A 14,930-nucleotide genomic window follows, 5' to 3' on the forward strand; every position below is an offset into this window, starting at 1 on the left:
ACTGTCTTTGATTGTAAAAATGGAAGGAGCCTAATTTTCTCCTTCTCATTGTTTTCTGTAGATTCTGACAGAGAAGATGGAAATTACTGCCCTCCTGTCAAGCGAGAAAGGACGTCCTCTTTAACCCAATTCCCACCTTCACAGTCAGGTAACAGTTACAGACCTTTATTGAGTGGCGAAAGCATCCATGTTTATAAGCCCACTGTTCCCCCTCCAACATCTCACACTCATCTGTGTCCTGCTCAGATCCAGTTAGAATTAATCTGAGACTTGGACTCTGTCACGATAAGGTTAGAGCTTGCCAGAGGTGTCCCACCAGGTATCCCAGTCTGGGATCAGTGACATTATGGAGGAGTGTGACCTAGTGGACTGATAAGAAAGATGCACCAAGAAAAATCGTCCCTCTGAAATGAGAAAGGGACTATCTGAGCCCTGTTGGGACCTCTGATCATTAATCACATGTCCACCTTCCAAAAGCTGCTTGAAAGTGGGGGATTCTCCTGACCCTTCTGCCTAGACCTTAGTAGTCCAATGGAGAAGGACACACACACACACACACACACGGTTCATAGTGAGCTGAGTGGTCCCAATAGACACTGTGGTGTTGGACTGCCTTGAGCTCCCCGAGGAAAGGGCTTGGAGCCTTGAAAGGTGGGCCCGGCTGGACCCCTGTAGAAGTATCTGGACTGGGCATGATCTGAGCACATGCACAGAGGCCAGAAGACCAGCCACAGCTTGTGCAAAATCTGGTGCAGGAAAGAGGTAGGTTCAAGGGTAGAGAGAGACACTGGGGCTACTTAGTGGGGGCTTCTCGAGCCTGGAGACTCCCCTATAGTTTGGAGGGTCAGTGCTGTTACAGGGCTGCTTCCTCTCCTCCCCACCTCATCTGGACTTGGTCCACTCTGGCATTGTCCCATCTTGGTTTCTGTAACCATGACTTAGAGATACACGTGTATTGGGAGAGGATCTCTAGTTACCCAAATTGAAGTTCATTCTTGCAAAGTTCATATAAAACATTTACAACTGTGAACCTGAAAGGTATCACTTTAAGGGGGGAAAAAGACACTCTTGGAAAGTTTGTGTCTGCTTATAAAAGTAATGCAGACTTTATAGGAATAGTTGGTGCAGAAAGTGAGTGTCCTCTCAAGGTTGTCTCTATAACACACTTGATTTCCTATTTCCCTTAACGCTTTTTTTTTAACATTGCCACGTCCTTTTTCATGATTGTATAAGACCCTCCCCTGAATGGATGCACTGTCAATTGCCCATTAGGCATTAAGGAACTGTCCAGATGGTTTGCAGTGGGCATCCTTTTTTAAGGGCCTCTGCCCGCTTATTGCATAGGTGTTTCTATGGAATGAGGAAGCATCCACTTCCTGGCTGTGATTGTGTTCCTTCCGTTCACTGTCTACTGCTGAACCACACTTTCTCATTAGGAAGGTGTAGCAGAGAAGAGACAAGGTGATTTGTATTGTGCACTAGGCTGAAGGGGCAAAGGACTACCAAACATTTTCTCTCTCTAGTGCAGTGGTCGGCAAACTGTGGCTCGCGAGCCACATGCGGCTCTTTGGCCCCTTGAGTGTGGCTCTTCCACAAAATACCACGTGTGAGTGTGCACCTACAGTGCGATTGAAACTTAGTGGCCCATGTGCAGAAGTCAGTTTTCGGCCTAGGCGAATCTATTTTGAAGAAGTGGCGTTAGAACACTCAAGGGGCCAAAGAGCCGCATGCCGACCACTGGTCTAGGAGATAATCAGCTCCCAATCCTCAGAGGAAATGGAAAGATGAGCCGTGCCAGTAAGATCTGAAACAGGTGGGGGTGGCAGGTGCAGCCAACTTTTGAGCCCGGACCGGTGACAAGGAGCAGGGGCTGAGGCTCAGCCGGGGTAAGATTTGGAACATCTGGTGTGCTCCAATTCCCTCCTGGCTGCCCCCACAGGGGCCCAGGGTGCCAAGGAAAAGCCAGGGGCATGAGGACGGGAGAGATGACCACAGTGGACCAGAGTGAACTGGTAGACATCAGACAGAGGCCATTAGGCTGGAGACTCCTCTCTTCTTGCTGTAGAGAGTCTGGAGTATCTAAAGGCCTTATTCATAATGTTGACCCCCACCACAGTGGGACTTGGAGATCAACCCCTCATGTCTGCCCCACCTACTCACTCTATTTTTCCTCTTGTTCCCTCCCCTGCCTGCACCTCCTTGCTGACAGTATCAAAAAACAATGTTTTTATGCCATCAACCTTCTGCGAGCCATCTGCAGGCAATTCTGACTCAGAACCAGGTGAGCCCTCACATCCCTTTGCCTTTCACTGCCAGTCACTGGGGGTTTTCCTGGGACGAAAAGCAGTTAATATTGTAACATAGCATCTTAACAGCAATGGACAGTTTGAAAGCAGGGTTCAGTTCCTAAATGTTTTCCCAACTCTTTAGCTTGTACATTTGGAATCCGGTGTAAGAGAGGCTTCATAAGCCCTTATTTCTGTTTCTGTAAGTAAGCCTGTTTACAAGGACTTTTACATCCTTTTTGGAAAAAAAAAAGTGGTATATTACTTGTTTTTCAAAATTTTACACAAGTAATACATTCATTTAATTTTTTAAAAAAAGGCAAATTAGAAATAAATAGACTTAAAGAATTAGTCTGCCCTTTCCCACTGACTACCATCCCAAAGGTAACTAATGTGAAATGTAATTTCCCAGACCCCTTTTCTGTGTATTAAATTCTCACATTAATTATTGCTTAGATGTGTTCAGATATATGCATATATTTTATCACGGCTTTAAAACTTTAAGGAAAACAGCTTGCTCCCCTCTGAAGAACATAGGGCCTGCCTTTTTTGGTCTTTCTCATGAGAACCAACTCCAATAATTCCTGAAAGTTTCTCCTCATAAAAGATTTAATGAGCAAGTTTAACCACCCAAATTCTGTAACCAAACCTGCCTTATATAAATTCATTGCCGACTTCAAAAGCATTGCAAGATAACTCATACTCTGGCATGAGAGCGATGTCGAGGGAAGAGGCGAGTTTTTATAACTTTGAGGATTGATTTGATGGCACCATTTCAGTTGAATTTGTTCTGACTCTAAAAGCAAACTGTTTGGAGTTGACCCCGCTCCCGCTTCTGAAGAGGAGCTTGGTTTTTAAAGGTCTTTGGTCGTACCTGGGGCACTGGTTTAGCAAGTTGTTTTCTGAGGTGTGGGGGCAGTGTTAGCCTTTGCAAGTCTGTTTTGGTCTAGGGATCAATAGCTGAAGACACCTTTATGCCATGGAGTTCTATTATGAACCTCACAATCACCTCTGAGGTCTGTGAGTGATGGCCTTGCTCCCTCTCTCTGCCCCAAAAACCTTTATCCAGCAGCATTGAGAGCAGGGTAGCCCTGCGAAAGGGGACAGCTTAGTCTGCCTTAGGAGAGGCTCTGATACAGCCCTGGTCCCTGGTACCTGATGCAGCATGCCAGTCATATTAGATTTGCACATCAGCTCTGCAAAGCGAGCCTCTTATATGTTTGCCTGCCTTTTTAGCTTAATTGGGGTGGGGGGGGGACTAAAACTTAGGGGAAATTTTTATAAAGCATTTCTCTATCCCTTTACCTAGAAGACTCCATGCGTTCTTCAGAGCAAAGACATCAGATTCTAATCACATGTCTCTCTTTCCATCTGGAACAGTTGTTCATTCTTTCCTTGACTTTTGTGACCTTGAAGATTACAGGCCAGTTATTTTGGAGAAGTCCTTCAGTCGGCGGGTGTCTGGTGTTTCCTGGGGCTTGCACCCAGGTTGTGTATTTGGGGCTGAAATACCACAGAAGTGCAGCCGTGCTCTCCCTGTGCACCCCAGTGGTGGCACACGATGTGTACTCTTCCTGGTGCAGGCCGGGTTGACTTTGATCACTTGATTAGGGTGGAATCTGCCTGGTTTCTCCACTATAAAATTATTTCTTCTCCCTTTGTCATTACTATTTTCTGGAGAGATACTTTTTTTTTAATTTCTTTATTTTTTATTTTTTTATTGGTTAAGGTATTACATATGTGTCCTTATCCCCTCGTTGCCCCCCCACCCCACTCCCATTCATGCCCTCACCCCCCTGGTGTCTGTGTCCATTGGTTATGCTTATATGCATGCATACAAGTCCTTTGGTTGATCTAGCCAGTTTGGCTCGGTGGAGAGATACTTTGAGACATGAGGAAATCTCTCATTTTGCCCTCCTTTGTTAGCATCCATTAATGTTTTCTTGCTTGAATTAATTATTACTCTGATGATGGCCATATGGAGATTTTCTTCCCCATTATTGCCCCAACATTTATTAATTGGCATTCTGTAAGGAGCAGCTTTCTTTTCCCCACTTTACTCAGAGAAGGGGATGCATGTACTCTTAGTCATTTGTGTCAATATGGATTTACAGATTCCTGTTTTAGTCAGTGGGTTGCAATTTGTTATTAGTATTTATTTTAATATGCAGATTTTATTTTGATCATCAGTTATTTTAATTGTTCCAGATTTGGCCAATGGGCCCCATCAAACCAGGATCCTGTGTCCTTTTCCCAGGTCCCTGTCATTCTTTTAAGCACTTTCTTTACTTTCTGTCATAACAAGAGGTTCCAGGCTCATCATCTTTCACCTTTTCTCAAAGGGGTGCTGGCTCTTAATGGAGCATGCTCTCAAGAAACCAAGATCTGGGTGCTCCGTGTGCTCACCACCATTTGGGCTGTCACTGCTCTCAGGACCTCTCAGTGCCCAGAGCTGGGAAGCTGGGAAGCTGGGAACACACACACACACACACACACAGCTAAGAACATATACCTATATGCATACATATGCTTACATTTACCTGTATTTCTACATTTCTATCTGGATATTTCCAATTCATTGCCAACAGGATGCATCTTAACCTCCCCCTCTATATGTCTACCTCCCTTTTCTTAGAAACCTGACTCCCTCTGTCCTCAATACATTTACTCATTGCTCCATACCCCCATATGTGGTCAAGCACTCTTCTCCCCCTGCACCAGCACTGCCCTTATACGCCCCAGCTCTCATCAGGCTGCCTTCTCTTGGATTCTTTCCAGCCGCTGGAATACATCAGGTTGAATACTGATATATTTTCCTGTTAAATCTGGGCCTCCCTGGGTGGTGAGCATTAACTCCCTCAGAAGTCACTCAGGATCTTCCTGAGGTAGGGCACAGTGTACCCTCAAAGGAGCCTGCTTGCTTCAGACATGATTTGGAAAAGGAAAGAGGCTGCCCCAGAGGAGAGACCTCTTCCCCCAGAGAGCTCACAGAAGGGGATGCATGTACCCTCAAGAAGACACCAGTGTAGCCACCTCTGTGGTGGGCTCTGGCCTCCAAGCAATGCCTCTTCATTGTACCCTGATCATCTTGCAGGAGGCCATGAGAAGAAATCACATTTGTTTTAGTGAAGATGGGGCTGCAATGGGGTCCTCCAGGCTGACTGCCCTGTAAGCATACCACCCTCCTGCTTTGGCCCCTTCAGAAGTGTGGAACACCTGGTCTGTCTGTCCATCAGTTTACTGCAGCATTCAGCATAGATTTCCTGTGCATCTTCAGGGTTGGCCTGGCACCAGATGCAAAGTTAGTGAATGTTCATTGGCAGTAATTTCTGGGCCCACTGCCCACACTGATCAGCATAGGTCAGCCTCATGGGTCAGTGGCTGTTAGCATTGGCTCTGCACAGAGCACAGTGGTAGCCATCCGTCTGTAGCCACAATGTGAGCATTGCAGAGCCAGCTCTAAGGGCTTTAGACGTTTTCTAAATTGTGAATTTCATCTCAATTTTTTAGTTTTATATTGCCAATCATCTTCTGAATAACCCTAAGCTTTGGAAATGTAATTCGGTATTTTCCCTCTAAAAAGAAACATCTGGCAGCATGTCTTCCCCTGCATCCTGTTTTGTCTGCTTTTCCCGAGTGTGGTTTTTATGACCCAGGGCTCTCTTATGGGAGAGACACCACCCCACTAACACAGGCTCTAGAAGCCTGGCAGGCTCCAGTCCTTTTTACTAACTAGCAGTGAGAGTTTCTGTAATCCTCCTTTTGCCCAAGGAGAGCAGTTTGGCTCACCAACCTGTCGACAACAGGAAGAGGGCTCTTCTGTTTTACTCAGAATTCTGATTTGATTTTGTTTCCTACCTGAAAGTGGTCTGACAAAGCATTTGTGTTGTCATTTTAGTGTACAATTGGTTGGTTTTTAGTATATCCACAGAGTTGTGCAACTGTCACTGTAATTAATTTTAGAACATTTTAACCACCCCCAAAAGAAGTCCCATACCCTTTAGAAGTCATTCCCCATTCTGTCTTTCCCAGCCCCTGGCAACCATGAATCCACTTTCTGTCTCTGGATTTGTCTGTGTGACCTTTTGAGGTATCTTTCCCTTTAAGTCTTAATTTTCTTCCAACAACATGGAATTGTTTTCTTGACTTCATTTTGGGTTGTTTGTTGCCAGTGTATAGAAACACGCACTGATTTCTGTATTATTATCTTGTGCCCTGAAATCTGGCAAGGTTTTTTTCCGATGTGTTAGACCTTAGCCCAAAAGCAAGGCTGCCTCTGGTGGCCCAAAATGCTGCTGTCCCTCTGCTTCTCCAGATACAGACCTGGCCTGTTGAAGTCACAAAGCTTTTTATGCTGATCCTTCCCACCAAGGATTACATTAAACTGTCTCTTCCACCCCACCCCCTTATAAGATGGGCAAAGTCACCAAGATGCATTGATTAAGGGATCTGTGGATGCGTGGCTAAGCAGAAACCAGGTTTTGAATATCCCTAGAACCCCTGTATTTGTCAGCCTGAACTCAAGTCCTGGGGGAGGCCCCACCTCCTCACATGTGGCCAGGACAAACAACCCTGTTTCCTTCTTCCGGGCCTTCCGGTGCTCTCATTAAGCAATGAGACAAAGCTCTCCAGGCATATCTGGAAAGAGAGCAAGCCCACTATGTGCCGCTCTTGATCTCTTGCCAAGGAAAACATGTCTCATTTCCCACACATCTGTTGGTACAGAGTCCTCTCCTGACAAGTGCTCTAGGAAAGAGAAATGCATCCCTGGAGACCTTTATTCGGTGGCCCTGTGACATTCTCCAGGGCCTGCAAGTGCAGCATGGCATCCAAGGTCCTGGCAAAGTCCAGCCTTGCACTCACCTTCTAGATGGAAGGGCTCCTTGGTAGAGTGGTCACCCTCACTTCTGTCTTGCACCTTTGACACCCTCTGGTCTTCCACTCTTTGCACTTTGTTCCCGAGCCGCACTTCCTGCAATGCCCTGCCTCCTCACCCAGGCTACCTTACAGCCTTGGTGATTGGATAGGACTTCTGCATTTCTGTTTCAGTTTGAAATCATTTCCCTTGTTCTCTAGGCCCCTGGCTACTGAGGCCCAGACAACAACCCTCTCCTGCCCCTGCTCCCTCCCAGCCTTGCCACCCCACTCCAGGAAGGCTTTTTTTTTTTTATCTTTTGTCTTGTGCTTGTAGAGGAAAAGAGCAGTGGGTTCCGGTTGAAGCCACCAACACTGATCCATGGCCAGGCACCCAGTGCAGGTAGGTGCCCACCTTGGAGGAGGAGAGGAGAGTGGCTTTCTCATACCCTTCCAGGCTTCTGCACAGCTGCCTAAGGCAACCCACCAGTGCCCTCTGGGCTGTTACCTGACACATGAGCTCTGGAAAAACACTATAAAGAGCCTGTCAGACCAGGGAGCTTCTCTACCCTGAAGTGGAGGTGACAAGGGAACAAGCCTGAGTTGGTATGGGAGTTTGGGCTCTGTGCCCAGTGATAGCTCAGTTGCTTCCAGCTGTCTCTCCAGAGCATTCTAGCCCCAGCACGCCATATCGTTAACCCTGATTTGCAGAGTGGCCTCAATTCATTAGCACACTGTTGGTGAGCAGGGCCAAGCGATGGCGCTCTCGAGACCTGTCAGGTCCAAAGGGAGCCCAAGCAGGGCCCAAAATGTTTTCTTGTGGTCCTTGCCCTAGTTGTATTTGGCCAGAGGTGTTTTCTCAATGTGGCATTTTTAAAAAGCAGGTGCTGCCCTAGCTGGTTTGGCTCAGTGGATAGAATGTCAGCCTGGGGACTGAAAGGTCCCAGGTTTGATTCCGGTCAAGGGCACAGGCTCAATCCCCAGTAGGGGGCGTGCAGGAGGCAGCCAATCAATGATTCTCTCACTGATGTTTCTGTCCCTCTCCTTTCCTCTCTGAAATCAATAAAAATATATTTTAAAAAATGAAAAACAGGTGCAGAGGGTGCCTTTCTGTGACCCCAAGCAGCAGCCTAAATTCTGGGGCATTACCTGTGGCTTTGCTGCTTTCCCCTCAGGTCTGTGCTTGACCCTTGAGTCCAGCACTTGAGAACAGCTGTCCCTTGGCTTCCCCGAAGCATTGGTGTACTCACTGCGTTAATTCACAGACATGATCAGTTACATGGGAATGTCATTTAATCACATAAAAATAGCAATAGCCAAACTCTGTATGTTGAGCTGTAAAGAAAGTGTCTTGGGTTTGTTTTTTTAATGTGCTTCCCGCCTGGCCAGTGTGGCTCAGTGGTTGAGCATGGACCCATGAACTAAGAAGTTGCCAGTTTGATTCTGGTCATGGCACATGTCCGGGTTGTGGGATCAATCCCCAGTAGGGGGCATGCAGGAGGCAGCCAATCAGTGATTCTCTCTCATCATTGATGTTTCTATCTCTCCCTCTCCCTCCTCTCTAAAAATCAATAAAAACATTTTCTAAAAAAAACACAGATGTGTTTTCCTACAGAGTCTAGTCTGTGAGGAACATGAAATGGATTCTGGATTTAATTTGTCTGTAAAGTGCCTGAGAGTCTGAGCTGTTGCATTTCTGCCCACGAGGTCCAAGGGCGCTGGGCAAACCGACCTCTGTTCCCAGGTCTGCCAAGCCAGAAGCCCAAGGAGCAGCAGCGGAGTGTGCTTCGCCCGGCAGTGTTACAAGCCCCACAGCCAAAGGCACTCTCACAGGCCGGTAAGAAACACAGCCCTGGTACCCAGGCTGTCATGGCAGAGTAGAATATTACAAAGTCGCTTCTGGGCAGCCATGTCATATCTGCCAAATGCTCAAAGAAATAAAGAGTGCTGGGAAAGCAGCCCTTTATATTCCTGGTGAGCCCAGTAAAGACAGGAGGCCAAGCCTGACTGCTGGTGTAAATGTGCCTTGTGCACGCCCTGGCCTCATAAATGCTGCCTCCACTTCCTGAGCGGTTCAGATTCGTCCCTACACGTTTGCAGGCAGAACTCAGCCTTGCAGTCTCAGAAACTCAAAGGGTAACTTTCACATGTTTTCATTTTACTCGCCAACCTTGAGACGTGACTCTTAAACCATATTTTCATTACATCCACATAGACAATGGTTTTCAGTTAATCCTTAATTTTCTTCATGTGAATGAGCTCTTGTCTTCCTCTTGATCTTTCCCTATAATTCGAGAACTCTTCATCAAAAGCCACGCAACATCCCACATGAGGGAAATAGTTAATATTGAAGAGTTTTTAATTACATGAGAAGTTTTATGTAATGCTCAACAGTCAAAACTAGACTTAAAGTTGTGCGTGTCATGTAATCTCAGCTATTTAAAGGAAAAATGCATAGAATAAAGATATCATTTGTAAAACTTGTTTTGTAGAACTCATAATTGTTCCCCCAATATTTGTTCTTTTAATCTAAGAGTTGGTTGCTTTTAGTAGTGACACTAGACCCTTTCTTATAAAAGGAGAAATTATATACTGTTGGTCCAAATGGTGGCAGGAGAAAGCACTAGAGGTGGTCTAGCACTGACTCCACAATTCTCACTCTGTCCATTTGTCCCCACAGTTCCAAGCAGCGGCACCAATGGGCTCAGTATCCCAGCAGACTGCACAGGAACAGCGACATCGACATCGCTCGACAACCCCACACAGAGAAGTCCACCTGACGAGGCGCCAGCACCTGAGGTCCGTCTGTGCCAGGGCAGGGAGCACACCTCACAGGAGACTTCTCGGGCTTTGCTGAGCACATAGACTGTTACCTGCTCTGAGCAATGTCAGTTTATTTTGTGTTCAAGCTTTCTGGATTTGCTCAGCAGTATCAGTGCTGACGAACACCAAGAGAGGGGAGGGGTGTCTTCATGGTTCTGAGAGAAAGATGCTGTGAGCAAAGCTCTGCTATAGAGTCCTGTGTTGCCTGAATCCAGCATGTCATTTCCACATGTCCTGGGGCAGCGTTTCTGCCAGTTGGCACACTAACCTTTGAGCCCTGGGGAGCCACTGGGACCGGAGGGATGGCTTTCATTAATGAGATCCTTGCACCATTTTGTGGGGACAAATGTCTTCCCTCCCTGTTTCCAAACCCGAGCGACTCTGGGGATTTGTACACGTGTGCTCTTTTAAATGCCTGGGGAGTCAGCTCAGAAATTGTTTGTTTTGAAAAGACATCCTTTGTGGTTCTGGAATTATATAGGCCAGAAGCATCTGTTTTCCAGTAGTGCTACAGAGCAGCTGGGAAACAGGCATTTCATGAAGCACCTGCTCTTGGGGTTGGCAGAGACAAATTTGGAATCCAAATTGCAATACTGCACTGTGCCTCAGACGCAAGCCAGACTGCGTCTGTGTGCCTTTGCCCTCGGCCACTTCAGCAGATAAGTTGCTGCCAGAGGTTCTCTATCCTCTGCCTCCCTCACCCTCACCCCCCATAGATGTTCAGGCTCAAATGGTGAAAATGATCATCTACAATTCTATTTTGAAACATCTATGAGGTCCCCCCACCTTCAAACCAGTTAATGGAATTGGAAATAGAAATTGTTTTTGTAATATATGCTTCATGGAAACTTTGGTAGCTGGGTCTCAGGGCAGTCACAGCTCTGCACCAGAGAGAGACCCAAAAGTGACCCCGCTGTCCTGTCCTCCCCATGTTCCTGGCTGTGGAGAGTTTGCCCTGTCCCTTCCCAAGCTCTGCCTACCTCACTCTTCTGATTGGTTCTAGCCCCTCCTCAGATGTTCCTCAGCCCAGGGACCCTCGTCAAGGGACATGCAATTATGCTATAAGATGATTCAGCTTGCTCATTAGGGCTAATGTGTCCCTTCTTTTCAGTTGTCGTTGTTCTGTTTAACTAGGAGAAAGAGCCCCAGAAAAATGAGTCTAGCAGTACTTCTGAGGAGGACAGCTGTGAGAAAAAAGAGCAAGTTGCACAGCAAGCATTTGTATTTGGGCAGAACTTGAGGGACAGAGTTAAGGTATGTGCTCAGAGGGCTGGGTGAGCCGTTGAACTCAGGGATTGATCTTTGTATGCCTCTCCCAGGTTCGAGAATAGAAATTGCTTCTGAAGGGTGGGGTAGACATAGAGGCTGTGCTGTGGAGTGGTCCTGTGACTCTCAGCACGGTCGGCAGCTGCTTGTTGTACATGTTTCCCATACTCTGCTGCTCAGCCACCCAGGCTGCCTGCCACCCCTCCATCCTCAGTGGGACTGAGCGGTGGCTCCTGGCTACAGGGGACGGAGAGGCAGCCAGTGTGAGGTTTTTGTTTTCTTCAGGGTTTTTTAATCTCAACACTAGCAGCATTCAGACCAGATTGTGTTTAGTTGTTGGAGGCCTGACCTGCTCACCACTGTGGGTTGTTGAGCAGCATCCCTGGTCCCCACCCTCTAGATACCAGGAGTATATCCTCTCAGTTGTGACAACCACACATGCCCCCAAATAGTGCTGAATGTTCCCCATGGGACCAGTTTGCTCCCGACAGAACCATCACCTTATTTTCAAAAGTAGGGCAGGTGGAAGGATTGTTTTCTCTCCCACAGGAGCATCAGTATCTGCCACCTCCTGGCTGCCCCCAGGCAGGTGGGTCCAGTCTGGGGACTGAGTTGGGGTGGGGGCATCTGGCAGTGGCAGGGGTCTCAGCTCTGCACGCTGTGTGCTAGCACTCCAGAAAGACTAGAGTGAGCAGCACTACATTTAGCAGGCACAGATATGGAATGTTCTTTGCCATTTCCAGCAGCTCACCTGGCAGGAATCTCCTTTAGAGGACTGAGAGGCAGTGTCAGTGGCGATATCTGGGGACATCTGTGATTGTCACACTAGGGGGTAGGTACTCCTGGCATCGAGAGGGTAGGGGCTAGGGATGCTGCTCAACACCCCACAGTGCCCAGGACGATCCAGCCCCAATGCCAGTGATGCTGAGGGTGAGAGACTCGGAAATAAGGAAACAAAAGTCATCACATAGAAAACATGCCACCTGTGTTCTCCTGTGGTGTCACTGTCTAAGAGAAGCACAGATGCCCCAGAAGACAAAAATAAGTGTTGATGTCGCATAACTTTAGCCAAAATAATACATTCCCTGGGGACTGCTCCCTCCAGGAAGAGGAAAGTGAAGCAACAGCCTTGAAATCTACCAGCCCTGGGGCAGGGTCTGGCCATCCGTCTAGTTGAGTCTGCTCCTCAAGTTCAGGGCAATGCTGCCTTGACATGGGGATAGGGGCAGTGTCTCCTAGAGATCCAGAGCTCATGTGATCTCTGAGGTCTTGGTCACATCCCACCTTCTCCACAGAGGGTGACTCCAGGCCGTGGTCTCCTAGCTCTGCTGAGAACGAGCTTCCTTGCTCACAGGACTAAGTCCATCCTTCCCCCCTCAGGGTTCCCAGGAGTAGTGCATTAGGTCACATATGTGATGGAGCAGACAGGGCAGCTGGCATCAATGAAGCCCTCAAACAACAGTGCTTTATGTTCTTAATAAACCCGTTAAAACACCAGATTTATAAGTGTTCTGTGATCTCGGAACAGAAGTGTTGATGAAAATGCTAACAAGATGCCAACCTAAGTGCATTTTTTATTTTTTTTAAACAAGGTAGAAAAAGTTCGCTAACACTTTATGAATTGTTTTTGTACCTTAACTGTTAAAAGCAAAAGGTTCTGGAATTGATTACAGCGCCAGCACCCAGTGCTCACACACAAACCCCTGCATGCATATTAATAGGATTTGCATGTTGAGCTGTGCCACACGGTGGAGGATTGTGCAGCCAGGCCAAGCTATAGAGGTCCAGAATGTGTTGTTCTCTGAGTATAGTGTCTCTATTTCCTAGTTAATAAATGAAAACACTGAAGCAGCTGACATGGAAAATGCCGGACACCCCAGTTCAGAAACGCCAACCGCGACCAACTATTTTCTTCAATATATCAGCTCCAGGTATGTGTGTCAGGCCTGTGTCCAGCCTCAGAAGCGCTCAGGTCACTCATCCACCTTGTCTCTGGCCCAGAGAGGAGGCAGAACCCGGACCAGGAGCCAGCCTGGTCCTTCCCTAGGGGGAAGGATGGAGGGGAGGGAGCAGAATCCTCCAGAATTCCAGTTGCCCCCTAGTCCCTTCCTTCTTTCCCACTTGGCACAGCTGTGGAGGAGCCAGGACAGTGGACTTTGATGGACAACTGAGGCAGGACCTGAGTTCTGTGGGGTTGTCCAGCCCAGCTCTCAGAGTGACCTCTACCACCAGGACCTTGTGCCCAGAACAGAATCCAATGGGCCAGTGGCAGCTTAGCTGCCTCTTGTTACCCACCAGGTTCCGCCCCTGAATTCACAGTCCATCTTCTCTTCAGTTTAGAGAACTCGACCAATAGTGCCGATGCCACCAGCAACAAATTTGTATTTGGCCAGAACATGAGCGAGCGCGTATTGGTGAGTGGCCCCTATGGGGACTGTTCTTCCTGGGGCCCAGGTTTTTAGAGCTCCCCAGCCCAGGTCAAAGGAACATGAGTGTGGCTGCCGTGTTGTCTCTTGGAAAATTAGGATGATTTCAGTTGCAAGTAAGAGAAAGAAGACTCAGTTTAAAGTCATGGGCAGGGTTATCTGCTCTCCAGGGGCCAGTGTTCCATTTCCCGTCTTTCCTCATCCTAAGACAGGTTTCCTGAGGCACAGGCCATGCTTTCCCGGCGAAGGCTGGCTACAGGTACAGCCATCAGACCAGTCCTTAGCCAACTTCTGGAGCCAACAATGGTCCTCCCCACCTGCTAATGAGGCTGTGGCACAAAGGAGGGGACGGGTGTGGTGGCCTCAGAGGGACTGTGTGTCCCATGTACTCCCGACACATCACAACCAGGGTTGGGTTCTGGAATTGTTTTACATGCTTCCTTCCTTCATCCCTTTTTCCCCCCAATCAAATGGGCACAGCCCCTCTGTGTCCATTGTCAGTGTGGCTACAGAGCTTTTTTGGGTCCAACCAATTCTGTCCATGTTTGTCTCAGTCTACATTACATTAAAGAGCCCTTTGCTTCTTTTCTCGAGCGTCAGTACTGTCCATTTCATGTTAAAATGAAATAGTCAAAGAACTACCTCACACAGACAAAATGAACTCTGCAGCCCAAAGTAATGTCAGCTGGTGGCACACGCCTCCCGGCAATGCCATGAGAGGCCCCATTGGGGGGCTCCAAGGGCAGTTCATGCATGATGCCCCTTTGTGTTAGGTTTTAACACCAAATGATGCTTGAAGATTGTTGTGTGGTTTTGGGGGTTGGAGTGTGGGGAGTATGGCTGGGACATAGCCCATGGCGAAGGGCTATGTAGGTCTGTCTGCAGGTCTGGGAGGGTCCCCAAAGCTGCAGAGGAGGAGCTGTAGGCAGAAAGCAGCCCTCTGCCCAGCAGGGAAGTTCTGAGAGCTGCCAGGCCAAGGGACTTCCCGTTCCATAGTGGTTGACCCGCCAGGATCGGCCTAATGCCTTTCCCATGTGCCTTTGTTTCCCTGCAGAGCCCACCCAAATTAAATGAGGTCACTTCAGATGCCAACAGGGAGAACTCAGCTGTCGAGTCTGGGTCCGAGTCTTCATCCCAGGAGGCCACCCCTGAGAAAGGTACATCGCAATCCTATTGCCTCATAGGAGGGGGTACCAAGTGACAGGACACTGTCCATCCACACCTCAGCCTGGGAGGGATGTAGGGATCAACTCAACACAGCAGTAATAACCTCATG

The 14,930-nt window shown here is 47.9% G+C and overlaps 1 protein-coding gene across 8 annotated transcripts in view; it reads left to right on the plus strand.

Annotated features, from left to right (window-relative positions):
• RANBP3 (RAN binding protein 3) overlaps positions 1-14,930 on the plus strand; it is a 59,896-nt gene that overhangs the window by 38,198 nt on the left and 6,768 nt on the right. For 4 of the 8 annotated variants that reach the window (XM_079772032.1, XM_079772027.1, XM_079772029.1 and 1 more), the window contains 9 exons: positions 62-148; positions 2,210-2,281; positions 7,477-7,542; positions 8,884-8,976; positions 9,820-9,938; positions 11,097-11,216; positions 13,056-13,159; positions 13,564-13,642; positions 14,709-14,811. In XM_079772032.1, the coding sequence (XP_079628158.1) occupies positions 62-148; positions 2,210-2,281; positions 7,477-7,542; positions 8,884-8,976; positions 9,820-9,938; positions 11,097-11,216; positions 13,056-13,159; positions 13,564-13,642; positions 14,709-14,811 (843 nt within the window). The remainder of the gene's footprint in view (positions 1-61; positions 149-2,209; positions 2,282-7,476; positions 7,543-8,883; positions 8,977-9,819; positions 9,939-11,096; positions 11,217-13,055; positions 13,160-13,563; positions 13,643-14,708; positions 14,812-14,930) is intronic. The other 4 variants (XM_079772033.1, XM_079772034.1, XM_079772030.1 and 1 more) reach the window with 1 other exon arrangement.

Source organism: Cnephaeus nilssonii (genome assembly GCF_951640355.1).
Source record: "Cnephaeus nilssonii genome assembly, chromosome: 5".
Taxonomy (NCBI): Eukaryota; Metazoa; Chordata; class Mammalia; order Chiroptera; family Vespertilionidae; genus Cnephaeus; species Cnephaeus nilssonii.